Here is a 22,708-nt window from a genome sequence, read left to right on the forward strand (position 1 = left end):
AAAATTAAGACTATATACCTTAAATATTTAGGAAATACAATTATAAAATAAAATTATAAGTTTCTCTTAGCTTCTTAGAGTGATTTTTTTAAGTGCAGTTATTTTCAGATAACAGATGCTATGGGTAGATATAGTGGCAATAGTCTGTGCAAGTATGTTTTCCATTGCTTTATTATTTTCCATTGAGGAGAAAATATTCATTAGCCAATAGCAAGAATGATAAAAAAGGATATGGAGGGCTAAGGAGAGAAAAAAAGGAAGTTGTCCAAGAGATAAATTGACAAGGAAAGTGTAGTATGATTCCTATTGGTTTTATTTTTCTAATTTGTTATACATGGCAGCAGAATGCATTTCAACTGATAGTACACATATAGAGCACAATTTTTCATGTCTCTGGTTGTACACAAAGTAGACATCATTCATGTCTTCATATATGTTCTTAGGGTAATGATGTCCATCTCATTCCACCGTCTTTCTTACCCCCATTTCCCCTCCTTTTTCTTCCCTCCCCTTTGCCCTATCTAAAGTTCCTCCATCCCTCCCATGCCCCCCCACATCCCAATTATGGATCAGCATCGACATTTCAGAGAAAATATTCTGCCTTTGGTTTTTTGGGATTGGCTAACTTCACTTAGCATAATAATCTCCAAGTCTATCCATTTACTTGCAAATGCCATGATTTTATATTCTTTTAATGCTGAGTAACATTCCATTGTGTATATGTACACATACGTACATACACACAATATGTGTGTGTGTGTGTGTGTGTATCACAGTTTTTTATCCATTCATCTACTAAAGGGCATCTAGGTTGGTTCCACAATTTAACTATTGTGAATTGTGCTGCTGTAAGCATTGATGTGGCTGTGTATTACTATGGTATGCTCTTTTTAAGTCCTTTTGGTATAAATTAAGGAGTGGGATACCTGGGTCAGATGGTGATTTCATTCCAAGTTTCCCAAGAAATCGCCATACTGTTTTCCATGTTAGTTGCACCAATTTGCAGTCCCACCAGCAATGTATGAGTGTGCCTTTTTCCCCACATCCTCAAGACTTATTGTTTGTATTCTTAATAGGTGCCATTCTCACTGGAGTGAGGTGAAATCTTAGTTTTGATTTGCATTTCTCTAATTGCGAGAGATGTTGGACATTTTTTCATATGTTTGTTGAATTATTGTATATCATCTTGTGAGAAGTATCTGTTTAGGTCCTTGGCCCATTTTATTGATTGGGTTATTTATTTTTTTGGTGTTAAGATTTTTGAGTTCTTTATATATCCTAGAGATTAGTGCTCTATCTAATGTGCTGAGAATAAGCTTTTCAGTTGGAATCCATCCCATTTATCGATTCTTGATTTTATTTCTTGCGCTTTAGGAGTCTTATTAAGGAAGTTGGAACCTAATCTGACATGATGAAGATTTGAGCCTACTTTTTTCTTCTGTTAGGCTCAGGGTCTCTGGTTTAATTCCTAGGTCCTTGATCCACTTTGAGTTTTGTGCATGGTGAGAGACAGGAGCTTAATTACATTTCGCTGCATATGGATTTTCAGTTTTCCCAGCACCATTTGTGGAAGAGGTTGTCTTTTCTGCAGTATGTTTTTGGCACCCTTGTCTAATATGAGATAACTGTATTTATGTGGATTTGTCTCTGTGACCTCTATTCTGTACCATTGGTCTACCAGTCTGTTTTGGTGCTAATATTATGGTGTTTTTGTTACTATTGCTCTGTAGTATAGTTTAAGGTCTGGTATAGTGATGCCACCTGCTTCACTCTTCTTGCTAAGGATTGCTTTAGCTATTCTGGGTCTCTTATTTTTCCAGATGAATTTCATGACTGCTTTTTCTATTTCTGTGAGGAATGTTATTAGGATTTTGATTGGAATTGCGTTAAATCTGTATAGTGCTTTTGGTAGTATGGTTATTTTGACAATATTAATTCTGCCTATCCAAGAACAAGGGAGATCTTTCCATCTTCTTTAATTTCTTTCTTTAGAATTCTGTAGTTTTTATTGTAGAGGTCTTTCATCTCTTTCAGTGATTCCTGTTGGTTTTAAAAACACATTTAGGTTGTAGTTTTGCATTTGAAGGGAGATTATTGTTTTCTTTTCCAGGCATGAGTACACAGTTGATGGAGAGCTGAATTTAATTAGAATTGTGATTATACCAAATAATTTGGAGCAAATGAGAGAGGGACATGTAATCAAGGGTATGTGCAATGGAGTGATTTTAATGACTGCCTGTGGATCACATCACTTTAAACTGTATAAAGAGAGCAGTGAGAATATCAGAATGGTGAGGAATGACCAGGCATGGTGGCATATACCTTGTAGTCCCAACAGCTTAGGAGGCTGAGGCAGGAGGATCTCAAGTTCAAGCTAGCCTCAGCAACTTAGTGAGGCCCTTTTTCAAAATAAAAGATAAAAAGGGCTGAGGATGTGACTCAGTGATTAAATAACCAGGTTCAATCCCCAGTACTGGGGGCGGGGGCGTATGTTGGGAGGAATGGGGATGATGGGATGATATAATAGAATTAAACTTCTGTCTTCCATAAAAGGAAGTCAGAAAAACCTAGACAGAAAAAAAAGTATGGCTTTTAAAAAGTAGAAACATGAAAGTAAATACTAGAAGAAAAAGGTTGGATTTGAAAGTGGTTGCCTCTGGGATTGTAGAAATCATGAATAGGGAGGATGGTGTGTGAGAATGTTACGTTTTAATATAAACTTTGTAGGGAAGTTTGATTTTGAAATTATGTACATGGTTTGGTTTAAAAATGTTAGGAAGGGGGAAAGTACTATTTATTGTGTATAGCAACATTAAATTGGGGGAACTTTGTAAATGAGTTAGTATTTGAGTTATCTTAAAGAATAAGATTAACATTGGTTTGGTTAGAGAGTAGGAAGAGCATCTGAGCCAGGATGAAAAACATGAGGGAGAAAAACAGATTTGGAAACAGAAGGAATTCTTGGGATAACTGAATAATCCAATTGGCTAGAGAAGAGATACATGAGAAAATAGCGCCAGTTATGATTTATAAGTTGGACTCAAGTTATATAAATACTTGATAACAGGTAGTAGGGAGAAGTTAGTCTTTGAGCGGAGAAACAATCAAATTAGTGCTCCAGGAAGAATCATTGTGAATATCTCAAGTAAAAGGAAAATAGCTCTTTGTCTTGGCCTAATAGGGTGGTGGCTGAGAGAAAGGAAGGGGGAAAGGATAAGTGAGAGAAACCTTGAGGAGCTGTGAGTGAGGCTTGGTGAGAAGTGTATGAATCAAGAGACAGAGAAAAGTTAAGATAATCCTTTCATTTTGAACTGATTTGGTACAGTGTAGTGTCATTTAGAAATTCAGTTTTAAAAAATGAGACAGTGGGGGCGGGGAAGTGGGATGGATACTCAGTACTTTATTGTAGGAGGGTTGATGAAGTAGTCTGGACCTAGATGAACAAAAGGAGTTGATGGACGTATTTAGCTTCTGTTAGCAATATGGAACTGGAGCTCAGTAGAGATGTGATAGACTCAAAGTTAGTTGCCTAAAAGTGGCTGAGGTCCTTAAGAAAGATGGCTTATTGAGAAGTTCAAAGAGTACAGAGTTTAGAGCAATGGAGAATACTCAGAAGTACAGTCAGTCCTCTGTGTCAGTAGGTTCTACAACCATGTATTGAACTAACCGTGGATTCAAAGTATTTTGGGAAAAAATTGCATCGCTAATGACATTTACAGACTTTTTAATACAGTATTTTAACTGTGACCTTTACATTGTATTAGGTATTGTAGGTAATCTGGAGATGATTTAAGGTATATGGGAAGATGTGCACATAGGTATATGCAAATTATACCATGTAAAAGGTTTGACCATCCAGAAATTTGTATACCTGTATGTTGCGGGGGTGGGGGTGGGTGTCCTAGACCAATCCCCTGCCCACATTGAAGGACCACTTTTGTAAAAAGAAAGATACTAAGAAACAAAGAAAGAACAGACAAGAAGAGAGAGGGAAAAAAAACAGGAAAGGAAGTTTTCAGAGAGGCGTATTAAGCAACACTGTCAAACTGCTACAGAGCAATATAGGAGAAAAGTTAATCTTTAGCAATTGAAAACTTTTATAACTTTAAAAAGTTTTAAAATAACATAGATTATGCTTTCAGATTTCTTCTAGTTAAGAGAAAAGATTGTGAAACAGAGTAATAGCTTTGGGTTTGTTGTTGTTGTTGTTTTGTTTTTTTAAAGGTGTGAGAAACCTGTGCATGTTTGAAGTCAGAGGAGAATAATGTTGAGCAGGGTCAGGGAGATGGAGGGAAAAGAGGGTATTGTTGGAGCAAGAGAATGGGTTGAAGAAATAAAACCATGAAAAGGAAGGGTTATTATAGCAGGAAAAGAAAACAAGAAAAAAAAAAGAAGTCAAGATAAATATTTGAATATTTTCTCTAGGAAAGTACAATAACTAAATGGTCTAAATTTCTAAGAAAAGAGGAATGGAGGTAATTTCCTTTTTAGGAAAGAGCCAGAATTGTGGTAAAAATCTTGTGAGCATATCCACCTGTTGCTGCATAGCAGATTACCCCTAAATTAATGCTTGAGACAGTTTGCATTCATTATTTTTCATAATTCTATGGGTCAGCAGGTCATTCTGGTTTGAGATGGGCTCACTGCTATGACTGTATTAGCTGTACATTGGGTAGGCTGCTCTGCTTCTTTGGGCTAAGTTCTGTCACATATTGGGTGGACAGTCTGTGGACTACTCTAAGATAGCCTGAATAGGGCCACTTGGCTCTCCTCCACATGGTGTCTCATCCTCTAGGCTTTTTATTTTATTTTATTTTTATGCTAACAGGATTCTGAGAACAAGTAAAAGTGTTTGATGGCTATTGAGGCAGGGTCAGAACTAAGCACAGGGCCACTTTTGCCACATTCTCTTTGGCAAGTTTCAAGGCCATCCTGTATTCTTGGGGTTGGAAAATAGACTACCCCATAATCAAGGGAGAATGTCGAGAGATTTGGGGTCTGGTACCATTTTTTGAAATAAGTATCTCACTGGGGAAAGCTAGAAATTGGTGTGCTCCACATGTAGCAGAGTTTGGTGTGCTAGATATGCTAAAATCATCTGTGTTCTGTATTTTGAAATATACAAAATATAAATTGCAAGTATTTACATATGTGATTTTGATGTCTTCATTGTTAGTATATTCTTCCCCTCCCCAAAGGTTGGATAATACATTGGAGGAAATTATATTTAAGCTGGTACCTGGACTACGAGAACGTAAGTTGCTCTTTAGGTTCTTGGAGACTTTTGTGTTTTATGAAATCAACATTTCTCTTAAAAAATTTCATGATTGTTCTTATAGTTTTTATACTTTTTTCTTTTAAATTAGAAGAACTTGAGCGTGAATCAGAATTTTGGAAGAAAAATAAGCCTCAAGAAAATGGACAAGGTAACTTTTTATTGTCTTTATCTGATAGCATTTCTCAAATTGGCAACTTTTTGTTGCTTTGGTGAACCAATATCTTTCTTCAAACTTAAATTTTCTCATCCGGAAAATTCATGCATCCCTTTACTTGCATTATTAACCTATTTTTCTTCATGAGATTTTACATAAATCTATCAAATCTAGAGTCACTCTGAGAATAATTAAAAATATTGGAAACCCAACTTTGGGGCTTGAAAAGGGAGATAAATGAGGAAACTGATTAGTTGATTATAGCAATAGTTTCTGGAGAGAAAATGAAGTAAGAAATAGCCATAGCTTTCAATCACTTAATCAGGAGTTTTACATTTTTATTTATTTTATAAGTTCATTTTATTAGGAAAGGGAACAGATGTGGCTGAGAGCCAGACCAGGGGATTTTTCTATGTTTTGATCCTCTGGAATGAAGTTTTCATGGGCAGAACTTAGATGACACAAACCCATGTGCCTAGTGAGGAGTGCATCCCTGTACAGTTGCAGTTTTTATAAAAACACAGGTATTAACATGTTAAATACTTTGCCATTCAAGTTTCTCTAATGGAATTTTAACATGTTACATAGTTACATACATGTAAAAAAACGAATTCTACTCATTTTTTCACTAGCTGACTTTATGCATATCTAATAATTTGAAATTTTAAGAACTCAAAGAGAATATTTTATAAAACTTAAAAGTAAATACTTGGTTTTTAATTTAAAGACTCATATATTAAATTTGGAAGTAATTTTATATCCTGTCTGCTTTCTAAAATGGTCTTAATCACTAACTGCAGTCATTCTTGTGACCAGATTTAGCTAATCTAGAATCTTTCCTTTAACTGTCCCAATAAACTAGAAATCTTAGGCCCTGGTAAGTCTCTGATGAGTTCTGTTTGTTTGTTGAGTTCATTAGAGCAGTTAAAAGATATTAAAACTTTTCATTATTCTTCAAAAACTATTAAGAAAGTTGATTTTTGTTGAATGATGTTGATTAATTTGAAATATTCTGTTCCATCTAACTTGATTTCATTTAAATTATGTAGACGATACTTCAAAAGTTGACAAACCTAAAGCAGATGAAGAAGGTGATGAAAATCAAGATGATAAAGACTATCATAGAAGTGACCCACAAATTGCCATCTGTCTAGATTGTTTACGAAATAATGGACAATCAGGGGACAACGTAGTAAAGGTGAGCGGACAAATACAGTTGTACTTTTAAATGATAAGTTTATAATAAACCTTTGATAATTTGTTAGGGAATTGTCTAATGTTTCAAAATATTCTCAAAGTTTTTACTAATATATCCCATTAGAATGTTCTTCTCTGACAATCCTATATCTACAAATGGTCAAGCAATTGTTTTTACATCTGGTTTTTCTCAAATGCTAAAATTATATTGGGCCAATGCCACCATCTAGTGGCTAATGCAAGAATCACACCTCCACTTCTCCACCTCCTTCTATACCTTTGTTGGGAGTTCACATGCATTGTTTCTCCCCTTTTTAAAGTCTGGTAACCTACTCAGGTAATTTCATGCTAGGCAGTGACTCTAACCTATTAATTAATTCTCATTTAATTTTGTCCTTTTTTTAAGTTTTAATTTGCAACTTAGCAAGTTTTCCATACCCAGGCTAATGTTGTATGAATAATATAATTAATTGGTTTTGAAGTATTGTAAAGTGCCTATGAACACAAATTGAGTGTTGCAAAGTGCCTGTGAACTTTAAAAGTTCTTGAAGGCTTTTTGATTCCTGTAGAATCTCCATTTCTAATCCTATTTCCCTCTTTTGTCTATTAATTGAACCTTTTCATAAAGCATCTTAAAATACTTTCTTGATTTTTTTTAGTCTTTATTGCTCAAATGATGTTTTCTGTTTCTTGTACTGCAGTCAACTTTAATTGCATTATAAACATTTACTACTTTTACTTTTTACTACTTTATAATCTCTTTAGATTTTGTCACTTTGTTCTAGCTCATTAAAGATTGTTTTTTTCTTTGTATTCTCTGTATTTTTCAAATCCTATATCCATTATTCATTTCCTCTCATTTATTTTACTCCCTCTGTATAAATCTGAAGGCCTGTGTGTTAAACTTTTTAATAATACATTTAATGGTATGTTTCTCTTGGGAAATGAAAAACAAATAATTTTTCAATTCCATTTAAGTTTTCTCAGCATCTTACACCAATAATATATATGATCAATAATATATATGATCAATTATTATTTATCCACCAGACATCTGTTTTTTCTCAAATGCTAAAATTATCCTGGGCCAATGCAATTTATATCATCATTGCCAATGGATATTAGGCAATGATGATATAAGTTGTAAGAAAAAACCTATTGCTCCAGAAACTTGTTTAGGTCTTACGCATACAAGGAGCCAGAATACATTAAGATTGTTGATTTTGTTAATGGGGAGTTGGTTTGACATGGTATGAAATAAAGTATAACCACCTTTAGAGAAATGACCACTGTCCCTGTTTGTCCTTCCAGTCTTCTCTGTTGCTTTTTATATTCCAGAGCAGCCTCTCTCCCCTTTTGTAAGTGTTTTCATCGGGGTCTTTATGGCTCTGTTTCTCTTCCCAGCCACTTCTGTATCTCTTCTTAAAAGTTCTTCTTCAACGAGATTGTGGTCATCCTTTAGCTTTCTAATGCATGAGTTGTTATCTCATAGTGAAAGTTAAGTAAATACAAAGGCCAAATGTAGTTTCATAAATAATTGGGAAAGCATGATTTCTAGTATGAAGGTTAGAAATTTATCTAAGAAAGTAAGTACCCGCTTTAATATCCTCCTTTTTGACTTCTGACTCTCATATTCCAGTTGACCTTTTATCCATTTTCTCTTTCCTTGGTAGACTTTTCATCATCTTTATACATTCACTCTCAAAACAACTTTCTTGGCTTATAAGTGACTTCCATGCTACCCCAATTCTAACCTTCTCTCCCAGGCCTTTTCTACTTTGTTTCCACTGGCTCTGCTTTTTGACTTGCACTTGATATACGTATATCCCAAAAACTTTAGGTCTCTTCCATTTTTTTTTCTCCATCAGCTATGCAGAGAACTTTTAAATCCCTATTACCAATCCTGCCATTTCTCCTAAGTTGAAGCATTGTAAATACTTTTAAATGCTCATTGGGAGTTTCATTAATACCTCAGACTTAATATTCCTTAAGGCAAATTCATTATACTTTCAACCTAACTTAAATCCAAATATTCATTTGTGTTTTGACTACCATCTCTCAACTAGTTATACAGTTTCAAAACCTTGGGATCATCCTTGATCCTTTACTCTTTTCCTTTGACCAGGCACCAAGTCCTGCAAAATTTCTCCCAGTTTAGTGCCACTCAACCTTTATATCTAATTTTGGAACATATTTTCTTAAGTGTTTTCTATACCCTTAATTTCTCTTGTTATAGAGGGATAGTGTCACTTGCTTGAGTGTGGGCAAGTCAGAAGGTAAGGTCATGGATCATGACCAATTTCAGGGTCAGAGAGTAAATGTTTTAGGCTCTGTAGGCCAGATAGTCTGTGTTATAGCTACTCAGCTTATTCATTGCAGCACTAATGTAGCTGTGGACAATAGTGAATGAGTGGGGGCTTGTGTTCCAATAGAACTTTATTTAGGAAAACTGGTGACTAGCCAGATTTGGCCTGAGGACATGGCCAAGATTTGCCACCTTTTTGCCTACAAACTACTGTTTCACTATTTACATTAGCATTCAGGGCCCTTTATAACTAGCCCATCTCTTGCTACTTTTATCTTTTATTAACCTCCCCCCAATTAAAATTCCATTCTCAAGACCAATGATGGTTGCATTACATATAAGTTGTGTGTGTGTGTTAGAAATAATATATCTGACAAAAGATTTGCATTTAGAATGTATAGACTTATGTTATCAATTCTTCAAGGCCTCTAAACCTTTGACTAATTCTTCCTTTTTGGTGTTTTTTCCTCTTTTTCTCACCACTTTATGCTTCTGTCCAGACCCAAGCAAAGATCCTTATTCTTTTCATTAATTTTTATACCTAGTTGAGTCCCTTTTCTGAAATTATGTAAGGCTTAACATTTATCTCTCAATTAGAGCTTAGTTTGTTATTTATGAAGTGTGTTCCTAAGGGTGGTAGGCATTTATAATTATCTTTTAATCATTAATTTTATCTTTTGTGATGTATGGTTTGTCCTTGAAAACCCCTCAGAGGAAGAGATACCATTTGTATTGCTTCATAGCTTTCTCAACTGTCTTATTCTACTTTAGTGGGTTGTGATTCTCAAATGTGGTGGCAGGGTAGTTGCATAGTTTATACAGTATACCTTACTGCTTTTATAACATGAAAATCAAAGTCAAGAGTAAGATGTTAGTAAAAACAGTGGAGTAAGAACCTCCAAAAATTTGTGTTTCCATAAAAGCTATGAAAAAACTGGAAACAATTTTTTAGGATCACATTTTTCAGAGATCTGATACTTAACCAAAGATTTATAGCAACCCCTGGAGCATTTAATCAAGAAGATGACTGACTCTTGTGAAAACAGGAAAAATTAACAGCCTGATTTTGTATTGCAATCTCTCAGGCACCAAGGGAGCAAAACAGGTAGAGCTCTTTCAGAGCCTCATTACCAAAAACAAAAATTTCAATGTTTGGGGCTGGGGCTGGGGCTGGAGCATTTGCCTCACATGTGTGAGGCACTGGGTTTGATCCTCAGCACCATATAAAAATAAATAAAGATACTGTGTGTTCATCTACAACTAAAAATATATTTTTTTAAAAAATATCCTGTCTGGTTGTTTCCTGGAAGACCCCACTTTTAAGAATGTCTGTATCTGACCTGACTTGGAATTTGCCCAGTGGAAAAAGATTTATCTGTGAGTGGGAAGAAGGGGCATTTTCCAAAATAATTACAGGAAAATAGTTTAACTTCATGATTCTCTGAGGCATAGGCAGTCAGTAGACTAACCTTAAAAGAAAAAAAAGGGGGGAATTAGATGTCAGTAGGAGCTTTGAAAAGTTCTGACATATTCCTTAGAATCTAAAAGCCATAGGGTTGTGTACATGCTCAGGAAAGTCACGAGAAGACCCTGAGCTTGTACCTACTGCTGATGCTGAGGCTCTGCACAAGCAAAAAGTGGAGAATAAAGCAGAGCCGGCAACCTGTGTTGAGTGTTGTAGGTTTGCCCCAAACAGTGAAATTGTGACTAACACAAGAAAAAAGGTCTCAATTAATAATCCAGTCTGCACCTAAAAAAAAGAAGAGCAAACTTTAAAATCAAACAGAAGAAAACAATAAAGATTAGATTAAGAGAAAATAGGAAAATAAAAGAAAAAATTTCAAGTTCAAAAATTTGTTCTTTGAGCAGATTACCAAAATTGATAAAACTTTTGCTGAATGAACCAAAACAAAAAATAAGAGAGAAGAATGAATTTATCAAAATCAGAATGAAAGAGGGGGCCATGACTATCAACCTTATAGAAATAGAAGTGATTAGGGGCTGGGGTTGTGGCTCAGGTGGTAGAGCACTCGCCTAGCACATGTGAGGCACTGGGTTCGATCCTCAGCACTACATAAAAATAAAATAAATATATTGTATTCACCTAAAACTAAAAAAAAAAATAAATATTAAAAAAAAGTAATTGAAGTTATTATAAGGGAATGCTATAAACTATTGTATGCCAACAAATGAAATGGAAAATTTATTAAAATATAAAAAGGAAGAAATGGAATATATGAATAGATAAATAACAAGTTAAACAAAAATGAAGTGGTAGCAAAAAAAATAAATAAATAAATAAAAATAAAACTTCCCACAGAAGCCCTAGCATTTAAAGAATTAGTACCAGTCTTTCACAAACTCTTCCAAAGGATAAAAGAGGAGAGAACATTTCCCAACTCATTCTCTGAGGCCAGTATTACCCTGGTAACAAAACCAAAGATGTAACAATAAGAGAAAACTATGGATCTTTTATGCATCAAAAGACAAGGTCAAGCTGGGTATGGTGGTACACACCTATAATCCCAGCGACTCCGGAGGCTGAGGCAAGAGGATTCGTGAGTTCAAAGCCAGCCTCAGCAACAGTGAGGCACTAAGCAACAGTGAGACCCTGTCTCTAAATAAAATACAAAATAGGACTGGGGATGTGACTCAGTGGTTGAGTACCCTGAGTTCAATCCCTGGTACCAAAAAAATAAAAAGAAAAGAAAGACATGGTCAACAGAATGAAAAGGCACCTTGTGGGATGGGAGAAAATACTTGCAAATCGTATCTCAGAGAAGGGGATAATATCCAGAACATGTAAAGAACTCTACAACTTGACAACAACAACAAAAAAAAATCAAGTAATCTGATTAAAAATTGGGCAAGTGATTTAAATAGGTATGTCTCTAAATGTGATATATAATGGACAACATCACTAATCAGAGAAAGCATATCACAACAATAAAACATTACTCCAGACCCACTAGGATGGGTACTATACTTTTAAAAAAATGAAACAAAATGTCAAGTGTTGATGAGGATGTGGAGAAATTGAAAGAAACACTTGTTTTCTGTTGGTGGGGTTTTAAAATGGTGTAATCACTATGGAAAACAGTATGGAAGTTCCTCTAAGAATTATAAATAGAACAACCATATGATCCACAATTCTACCTTCAGATATATTTTTTTCAAAAAAAAATTGAAAACATGGTCTCAAAGAACTTTCTGAACATCCATGTTCATAAAGGTACTATTCACAATAGCTAACAGGTAAAGCAACCTAAATGTCCATCACCAGATGAATGAATAAACAAAATGTGATATTACACATACAATGGAATATTATTCAGCTTTGAGGGAAATCCTGTTTCATCCTGCATTGTGGATGATAATCCCAAAGGATATTATGTTCAGTGAAAGAACCCAGCCACAGAAAAACAAACTGTATGATTCCACTTATGTGAGGTAGTCAGAAACAAAATAGAATGGTGGTTATCAGGGTCTAGAGGGGAGGTGAAAGGGTAGTAGTTGTTTATTAGGTATAGAGTTTCAGGTTTGCAAGATGAAAAAGTGGTGAAGATCTGTTTCATAACAATGTGAGTATATTTAACATTACTGAACTGTATACTTAAAAATGGTTAAGATGGTCAATTTTATGTGATTTTTTTTGTCTTTTATTGGTGCATTATAATTATGCATAATACTTGGGTTCATTTTGACAAAATCATACATGCATGGAATTTTATTTACTCCATTTCAGTCCCCAGTGTCCCCCTTTTCCTCTCCTCTCTCCCTATTCTTTCTATGCTCTACTGATCTTCCTTTCATTTGTTTATTTTTTTAATTGGTGCTTTTAGATATACATAAAGGTGGAATTCACTGTGGTACATGCACATAGCATAATTTCATTAAATTCATTCTGCATTTCCTCCCCTTTCCCAAACCTCCTTCTCAATCTCCTTCTTCTGTTCCACTAATTTTCCCTATGTCTTTATGATATCCAGTTCTCCCCTGCTCTCTTTTCCCCCTTTTATTTGTCTCTAGCTTTTACCTATGAGAAAACATTTGACCCTTAATTTTCTGGGTCTGGCTTATTTCACTTAGCATGATCTCCATTTCCATCCATTTACCAACAGATGCCAGAATTTCATTCTTCTTTATGGTTGCATAAAACTCCATTGTGTACATATTCTACATTTTCTTAATTCATTCATTCAGTGTGATGTGTTTTTTAACCACAGTTTTTCAAATGTAAAAAAAAAAAAAAAGAATTTTAGAAAAGAAAAAGTATGAGTCAATTTTCCTCATGAATATAGTTACAAAAGTCCCCAACAAAATGCTAGCAGACTTAATCTATCTAGAAAAGAATATGCACCAACATATACTGAAAATATATATATACACCAACATATAGCCAAGGTCAATTCAACATAATGAAAATCAGTCAATTAATATATCTTTTTAATAAAGTACAGGTGTAAAAAACCCACATGATCATCTCATAAAGTAAGAGAAAGCATTTGACAAAATTTATCATCCTTTCTTTTTTGAAAATGCTTGACAAACCAGGAATTAGATGGGAACTTCCTTACCCAAATAAAGGACATCCATGTAAAACTCATGATTAATGATCAAAGACTGAAAACTTTTTCCTAAAATCAGGAACAAAACAATGATTTCTGTTCTAATCATCTATTTTCAGTGTTGTATTAGATGTTCTAGCTAGAGCAAATAGACAAGAAAAAGACTGTAAAAGAAGTGAAAGTATTTGCAGATCTTATACATAGAAAATTCTTAGGAATCTACTGAAAAATTAATAGCTAATAAGCTCAGCAAGTTTGCAGGATACAAATCAATATACACAAATCAGGAGTAAACAATCAAAAAATGAAATTAAAACAATTCCACTTCGAGTAGCATCGAAAAGAATAAAATACTTAGGAATATATTTAATCAAAAACTAGAAAACATTGTCAAAAGAAATTAAAGGCCTGGGGCTGGAGTTGTGGCTCAGTGGTAGAATGCTTGCCTTGCATGCATGAGGCACTGGGTTCAATCCTCAGCACCACATAAAATAAATAAATAAAAGGTATTGTGTTCACCTACAACTAAATATATATATATATATATATATATAATTTTTTTTTTTTAATTAGGGCTGGGAATGTGGCTCAGTGGTAGAGCGCTTGCCTATCATGTGTGAGGCATTGGGTTTGATTCTTAGCACCACATATAAATAAATAAAGTCCATTGACAACTAAAAAATATTAAAAATAAATAAAAGTTAAAAAACTAAAGGCCTAATGAATGTGAAGGCATCAAATGATTATAGATTAGAAGACAACATCATTAAGATGGCAATACTACACAAATTGCTATGCAGGTCCAGTGAAACTTGTAGCAGAATTCTAACTGCTTTTTTGCAAGAATGGCAACTGATCCCAAAAGTCACATGAAAATTTTTAATTAATCCACATTGAAATTTTGTTAGATTCATGTCAAAGCTTATTGAGTTATAAATTTAAAAGTTTTTGACCCATTTTAAAAATGTTGCTTTAACTCATCTGACATCTCTAAAAAAATTATGTTCTCTGAAAGATTGGGTAGTGATATTAAGGTCATTTCTGCATTGATATCAAGGTTCTTCTGCAGTTGAGATTACATTCAAAGGTCTCCCAGTATCCTCACATGCTTTGACTTTACTCAAACTTGCAAAACTGTACTAATGTAACTTTTAACTTGCTTGTTTTCTTTTAATAGATACTTTACCATTTGAATTGTGATCAGTTATCAGTTGTGGATTTGTTTCTGTTAATTTTTGTCAGGAACTGTGTTTTGCTAGGAAGTGAACATTAACTGAAAAGTTCTACTTTTAACTTAGTAAATTTAAAAATACTTAAGGTATTGTTCTGGATGTTGACCCAATTTGTTAGGCATCTAAATAGGAGTAATACTTTGTATCTTTAAGATTCAGTTGTATTTTGTTTTTGTTTCAGTTTGCAGATAACTTTTCAGGTTGTGAGATGTAATTTTGTTTCACATATTGGTTCATATGTTTATAATGTGTGTGATCTCATTTTGTCTCATTTTTAATTTGAATATCTATTCTGGGATATTCTTATATCTTAAAGATGCTCAGGCTTGAAGAGTGAATCGGTACTGCTCTGTGCATTTTACAAATGAGACACATCAAAACACACTGACCTGTTTTTTTCCAGTCAAGTATTATTGTAGCTCCTCAGAGGAGCATGATTTTTTTGAAACCCAGATTCTATACTGTATAGCTTTTAGTTGCTGAGGCATGTTTTGGCCTAACTGGCTTCTATTACATGCTAGAGCTCCTCAGGTCTCATTTAAATCAATGCTCTTTCTAAAATCATTTAAGTTATGGCATCATGTTTAGAAAATGTCCCTAATGCTTTCAGAAGTGATGATAGAATATTTCATGCTTTTTGTGGTATTTTATTTAAACTCACAGTGTTTTCTGTACTAAAATGTCTTAATAATAAGCCTATTGTCTTTTTGCCAGGATTTTCCTTGAACGCATAGGTATACATATTGAAGAATGTATTGTAAATGAGAACCAGGAACATTTTTACTTACAAGTACTAAAGAGCTATAAATTGAAACATTCTCACAAAACATTTTGAAAATACTCAAAATGATAGTATAGTGAAAATGGTTCATAAAAAGTAAAGTAGAATGTTTTAATTAGCCATCTTTATTTCCTTAGGGTCTAATGAAGAAATTCATTCGGTGTTCTACACGTGTAACTGTAGGAACTATTAAAAAATTTCTAAGTTTAAAACTAAAACTTCCAAGTTCTTATGAGGTAAGTTAAATAATGTCTAACCTTGCTTTTTAAATTATTATTATTATTTGGAGGGTGAGGGGGAACCAAGGTTTGAACTAAGGTATACTCAGCCACTGAGCCACATCCCCAGCCCTATTTGTATTTTATTTAGAGACAGGGTCTCACTGAGTTGCTCAGCTCCTTGCTTTTGCTGAGGCTGGCTATGAACTTGCAATCCTCCTGCCTCAGCCTCCTGAGCTGCTGGGATTATAAGCATGCATCACTGCACCCAGCCTAATCTTTCTTTCTTTTTTGCTTTTTTTTCATAACTCTGTTCTGAAGTAAAATTCTAACAAAAAGAATGAGTTTTAACATAATATATTCAAATTAACTTTTGTGGAAACTTTCATCTTCTTATAAGAAATGATAATGATTAATTTGATATTGATTATAGCTAGCTTACGTATTCAGAAAATATTATAAATAATAAGCATAAGAAAAATACAGTGTGATAGGATTTGAACATAGGCATTGACAGGTATGAAATCTGTATTTTAAAGGAAGCCTTTGATCTTAAACTTAAGTTTTCTCTGATGACTGATTAGTCTGGGTTAATTTTTTATTATTATTATAGTTTGGTCTAACAAACACAAAAGAAAAATTCCAAAAACATAATTTTTTGTATTAAAAAATTGCAACAATTAGATATCAGAGCCCAGTGATTGGTAAAAGTAAAAGATAACAATTTATAGATATAACCACAGTGAAAAGTAGACAATGTAATCATTTTTATGATGCGGTTTTATATTTTATTTTCTTCTTGCAAAATACCATGTACAGTTTTATCTCCTTACTTTTAAGTCTTATTAATTTACCAATTTCTTGTTTCTATTCAGAAAGTTGTTAGAGCTAGGAACACTTACTCTCAGTATTACTTCTGGCAGGTTTATATTTGTCTGTAGACTAAGATGGAAAGAAAACAGATTTATTCCACGGATAGCTCCTTATCTATCCCAAAGAATTTTCCTATGATTTCGTAGAAATATTGTTTGTCTCCCATTATCTTGCTGCCTGGCCTGTTAGGGGATGATTTAATGAAATGCCTGGCAGCTGGAACTTCTTTTACAGACTTGCTAGTTGGGGAAGGATAGTTATTTGTTAAATGATTAGTAATAGCATCCTATATAAATTTCTTTACTTCTTTGCTTGTGAATTTTACAGGCGATGTAAAGAAAGGGAGATTATTTACTTTGTTTTTTTAAGAGTTAATAAAATGATGTCTGAAAAGCATTTTGAAGTTCATATAAGTCATCATCAATCATCAAAAGATCAATTCAGTCTCACATGTCTAATACAATTGGGACTATATTTGTTTTAGACTTAATATTCAAAACTGTAATTTCTGTCTAGCCAGACATAATTATTTAGAACTCATTCTTTGGAACTCTTCTTCATGCTTATGAAATCTTACTAGTTGATTTCAATAGCTAGAGAACTGAAATGTTATTTATAGAGATCTGTTTAATTATGCTTTGTCAAATTAATGAACAGTAGCCAGAGTTCCTGTGGCCTTCACAAGGATTTGGGGAGTTGTTTGGTTCCTGCAACATAGACCAAAAATGATCATTTATAAGTATAACCCTTTATTGACAATTCATGCCTGGTAAGAGGAAGATCCTGTAACTATTGTACAAGTACCAACCAAGTACCCAGAGAACCCAACTAGCCCTGGAACACAGATCTGTGCTATAGTCCTAAATATTGTGTCAATTTAGTTATCAATAATTACTAGAAATTCTCATATACTTCAAAGACTCTATAAATTATTGTATCTATATTCATTACCTTCTTTAAATTGGAACTAAGTAACCCCTTTCGATCTTGGAAAGTCCAAAGGATTCTGAGAGATGAATTTAGAAGCTAGAGAAGCTGTAAGGAACTATGAGCTTGCTACAGTTTGTTCTCATTCAGCAAGGGCAAAGTGTAGCTAAATCCTTTGAGGTTGCACAGAGATGTGGAATAAGAAGGTCTGTATTGCATTTATGAATTATGTGTTTGAACTTGAGAACCAGGTTATATTGGACAAGATAAATAGTGCTTCTTTAATTTATATCTGAATTGTTAATATTCTGTGAGAAAGAAAAGTGCTAGAAAGTAAAAATATTGAGTGTTCTTTTAAAAAGAAATAGTTCTATTTTGTTATAATTGTTTGGATCTCTTGAAATCTGAAAAAAATTAAAATTTGTGAATTGAAAATTATTTATGTTAATATTATCTGTAACTTCTTTTTAAAGTTGGATGTGCTGTGCAATGGTGAAATTATGGGGAAGGATCATACTATGGAATTCATCTATATGACAAGATGGCGACTAAGAGGAGAAAACGTAAATTGCTTTTATATTTACCTATGTGTATATTTAGTTATATACTATTTTATTATTAAAATTTAACAATATACTTAGGAATTTTATGAAAATATGGCTTGTGAAGAAGAAACTGGTTCCTCTTGTTTGTCTCAAGCATTCTGAAAACTGGTTCAATTACAAGACCAATGTCTGTGTTATACGTGTTTTTGTTTTTTAAGGTGAGTTCAAAACTCCATTAAAATATGCTCAGGATTCTGCTAACCTCAAGAAAGATGACACATATTTTTTAAAAGCCCAGTAACTAATAGGAACTTATAAGTATATAGACAGGGGGTGGGGAGACTAAGTACTGCACTAAATGGTATAATTAAGGGTCAATGAGAGAATTCATTTAGAGTTGTGATAAGGGACATATTGGGTAGAATCTGGATAATCTCTTTTTCAGGTACCTCCTTAACATTGAAAGTATAAAATCAGACCTAAGGGTAAGTGAATTTGCTGTGGTTTCTGATACCAGAATTTAATTATTGTGCCTATGCCCTAGGAGAAATTATTTAGAGGAGAAAATCTAAGAAAACCAAAAAGTAAATTTTGTATTTTGAACTCTCATCTTTTTTATTAGTCCTAATATAGGTTTGAGTACATCTGAGTTTAATATGGGATATTAGGGAAGTTTGAGGCACTAGGGATTATAAGACTGATTTGTGGGAGTAAGGAATATTGCAGTAATGCTACTGAAATTCTCTTCATGATCTGAGTGATGAATAAGCCTTAATGAAGACTGATTGAAAAGTTGGACTAGATAACTTCTAAGGTCACCTTTAAGATATTAAGATTCTGTGGTGTTTATGGTACAATATCGTACTTTCCAACTCTGAGTAATGTAATGCTTTTATTTTGTAAGTAGGTTTTATTATATTTTATTATAAAATGTAAGTTACTCATAAAATAAAACACAAAATTAAGAAATGTTACCTCTCCCAAGGAATAGGTAATGTAAAATCCAGATATAACAGGGGTTGCCATATTTCAGTAGTTCAAACATACTTACATTGAACGTAAATATCTTTGCAACTGTTAAAAAGCAAACAGTGGGTAAAACATTTGGCTGTTTTTCAGAAGAAATGTCTTGATATGATATAATAATACATGAACCACCTAACTTCTTAAATCAGAATTTTTTCCTATTTGAGTTTCACATGGGTGAATCCTTTTTGTGAAGCTGAATGCATTAGCCATAGCAAAAAGAGTTCAAGACCAGGAAGAAAAAATTACATTTAGTGTCAGTCATCAACTAGTTTGTTGATCTCAAAGAATTCATCGAATCTCTTTGTTTTGTTTTTTTAATTGTCTTTGTATTTGGTAAATAACTACTTGCCTTTCTGTGACATTTCATAGTGCTTTTAAAGGGTTGTATATGAATTACTTTTGTTGTAAGTATTAAAACCAAAATCTGTCAGATACCAGGTGCAGATTGCAGAGAGAGTAAATTCTCTTAGCCAGTACTGTTGGGGAGGGAATATTGTAATATTACCTAAAACATTAGCATTGTATTGGATGTCCTTTTAGCTTTCTTTAGTTCAGTGTTAAAAGAGATGTAAATGGCCATCAGTGTGAGGCCTCTGCTGGTGCTCACCTGTCCTTCACAAGATCCCTGTCAAAAGTTACCCATACTGCTAGATATGACTTCACAGAAATTGTGTATTAATAGACTATAGTTATATCAATTTTTAATATAATTAAATTTCTGGTAACACATTTCTGAATAGTTTGAATTCTTTAGTTATTTGAGTCATTTTAATAAAAGTTCAAAAAGTGATTCAATATCATGATTTATCATTTAGGTGAAAAACAAAACAATAAGAAAAATTACCACCTTTTACATCTAGTACATAGTAAAATAATATATTAGTCTATTTTTTTTTCTATTTTCATGATAATTCTGGTTGTTTGGTTGTTCTTCTCCAAACCTATGTCTCCCTCATTCTTCATAGTCTCAGTGGTTTTGAGATTGGTAGCTTCATTTTTCCAATTGCTCAGACCAAAATTCCTGAAATCAGCCCTGATTACTTTCTTTTTATTTCATTCATCCTTAGCAAATTCTAACCACTGCCATCAAAATACTAGAATCAGAATCCAGCTGTGTCTTACTACTACTCTGGTCTCATTCACCATGGACATTTTCCATAATGATTCTGAAAGTCTCTTAGCTGGCCTCTACCCTACTACCCACATACTCTCCTCACCTGATACCACAGCTAGAGGACATGTCACTCTGTGCCATTCTGTTCAATTTATTATCATTTAGATAAAAGGCAAGTCCTTCCAAAGACCCATAGAGATGGCTCCCACATAGTTCTCCCTGTCACTCCCACCACAACACACACTTTACCATTTCCTCTCTCTTTGGCTCACAGCCCTCTAGCCACAGTGTCTTCTGTGCTTCCTCAAACATGCCCTACTGGTATTGCCTTCCCAGGTATTCATCCAGCTAGTTCCTTCACACATTTTACTTCAAGAATTTTGCTTCTGTGTCACCTTCTCAGTGAGGCCACTGGCCTCCCTTAAAATTAACAACTCCCTCTCTGATGACATTCTTTAATTCCTTTTCATACTTATTGTTTTTCATAGTTATTTTAAACCATCTGACATACTGTGCCTCTTGTTTATATGTTTATTATATGTCCCCTCACTTAGCTGTAATTTAAAACCTAAGATTTTAGCCAGGCATGGTGAAGCATGCCTGTAATTGCAGCAACTCAGGAGGCTGAAGCAGGAGGGTTGCAAATTCAAGGCCAGCCTAGGCAATTTAGTGAGACCCTGTCTCAAAATTAAAAGAGAGAGAGACAGAGAGACAGAGAGAGACGGGCATGTGGCTCAGTGATCAAGTGCTGTTGGGTTCAATCCCTGGTACCAAAAAAAAAAAAAAAAAAGACTGGGATTTTCATTTGGTCACTGTTGAATTTCCAGCACCTAACACACTGCCCAATACATTTGTTTGAAGACTAAATTAAATGAAAATTTTATCTTTTATAAAGTAGTAGTTACATGAAATATATCCTAAAGATAATTTTATTTATTTGAATCTTAGTTTCTTGTTTGTTTTCTGTTAAACAAACTTTAAATTCTTGCTCTGGTTCCAATTAAGTACAAAATTATTATTTTAAATGAATTCTGGCAGAAGAGTGACCTGGACAAATGTAGCAATTAAGTAATAAAACAATCATTTCTTCATTAAGCCCCTACTAGCCTATTTTTTGTGATTCATTCCGTACTATCTCTGCCATCAAGAGGCCAGGATGTCTGAAAAGCTCTCATTATTCCATCTACTGCCATGGATAACTAGTTCTGCTTTGGGCTGGGGTTGTTTCCTAAACTAATGAGTATGATGTGGTTGTTTCACTTCTTATCCTTTCTAATAGTAAACATTTTAATCCACCTGGGATTGATTTATTTGCATACACATGTTCACAAGTCCTAATTCTATTTTATTCTAAATTTTTTTAATCAGAAATAAAATTTATTGAATAATCCATACCTTACCTTATTATTTCAAGATATCAGCATTATCTACACATATGTATACATGTATATGAATGTATACACACATACACATATGTGTATATGCCCCTGGGTATTCTGGTTTGTTCTTTTGAGCAGGTCTTATTCTGAACCAGCATTACACATTATATAGCTTCTTAAAAATCTGATTATATAACACCCCTGTCTAAAAACCCTGTTAGAAAATTGTCCATTTACCTTGGGATAAGTTTGGTTAGAGTCTAAACTAAAATGTCTTATAAAACAAATAGGTCTTCTAAGTTGCTTTATGATGTATATTAGTACCTATTGGGGCAAAAAAATACCTATTTTTAAAAAATTGTTTAGTCTGGAAGAATGGGTAAAACTAGACAAATCTTTGAATGGGATTGTGATTGGCAGTGAATTATATTTCTAGGTTGCTTCACTGGAATTGGCATCATTATAGTTTTTCATTGTATTTGCTTCTGTGAGACATCTACTCATATGTTCCTTACTCTTTATCTATGTCACTGAGTAAATCTCTTTATCTATATTGGCTATTTCACCTCTAGCAAGGCTACTCCATATTCAGATCACCCCTTACCTTGTCCCATTCCTACCCTACTGGAGGAATCTCAGGACAATCAATTTTGCCTGAAGTCCTCAAGTAGTGCAATGTCTCCCTGCACCACGCACCTTCTGCACCACTGCTTTCCTCTGTCCAGGACTAGTTCCACTTCAACCTTAGACCCTTTTCTTTAGCCCTGCCCTTTCTGGACCCACTTCTCCATTTTGATCTTTTTTTGAAAGATTTTTATCTTTAGGAATCAAAACAAACATCCAGTCAAACTTAGATACTTAGAAATTTTTTCAGTTCTTAATGATATTGTCACTTTGGAATTTCTTGTACTCATGGCTGACCATGATGTTTGCTTCTTAGTGGGAGAAAATATACGTTAAAAAAAATAAACGGTACTTCTCAAACTTTAACCCAAATATAAATCATCTTGGGATGTTGATAAAATACAGATACTGACTCAGTAGGTCTGGGACAGAGCCTAAGGTTCTGTTTTTCTAGAAAGCTCCCAGAAGAAACCAGTGTATCTGA

General features: G+C 33.9%; 1 protein-coding gene across 4 annotated transcripts in view; it reads left to right on the forward strand.

Moving 5' to 3' along the window:
- Window positions 1-22,708, forward strand: part of Pcgf5 (polycomb group ring finger 5) — a 117,801-nt gene that overhangs the window by 79,539 nt on the left and 15,554 nt on the right. For all 4 annotated transcript variants that reach the window (XM_046450087.2, XM_046450086.2, XM_046450088.2 and 1 more), the window contains exons 4-8: window positions 5,199-5,254; window positions 5,367-5,426; window positions 6,482-6,630; window positions 15,653-15,751; window positions 18,007-18,096. In XM_046450087.2, coding sequence (XP_046306043.1) covers window positions 5,199-5,254; window positions 5,367-5,426; window positions 6,482-6,630; window positions 15,653-15,751; window positions 18,007-18,096 — 454 coding nt within the window. The remainder of the gene's footprint in view (window positions 1-5,198; window positions 5,255-5,366; window positions 5,427-6,481; window positions 6,631-15,652; window positions 15,752-18,006; window positions 18,097-22,708) is intronic.

This window comes from Marmota monax, unplaced genomic scaffold (genome assembly GCF_021218885.2).
Source record: "Marmota monax isolate L192 unplaced genomic scaffold, Marmota_monax_Labrador192_F-V1.1 WCK01_AAM20220418_F8-fsc00004, whole genome shotgun sequence".
NCBI classification, from domain to species: Eukaryota; Metazoa; Chordata; class Mammalia; order Rodentia; family Sciuridae; genus Marmota; species Marmota monax.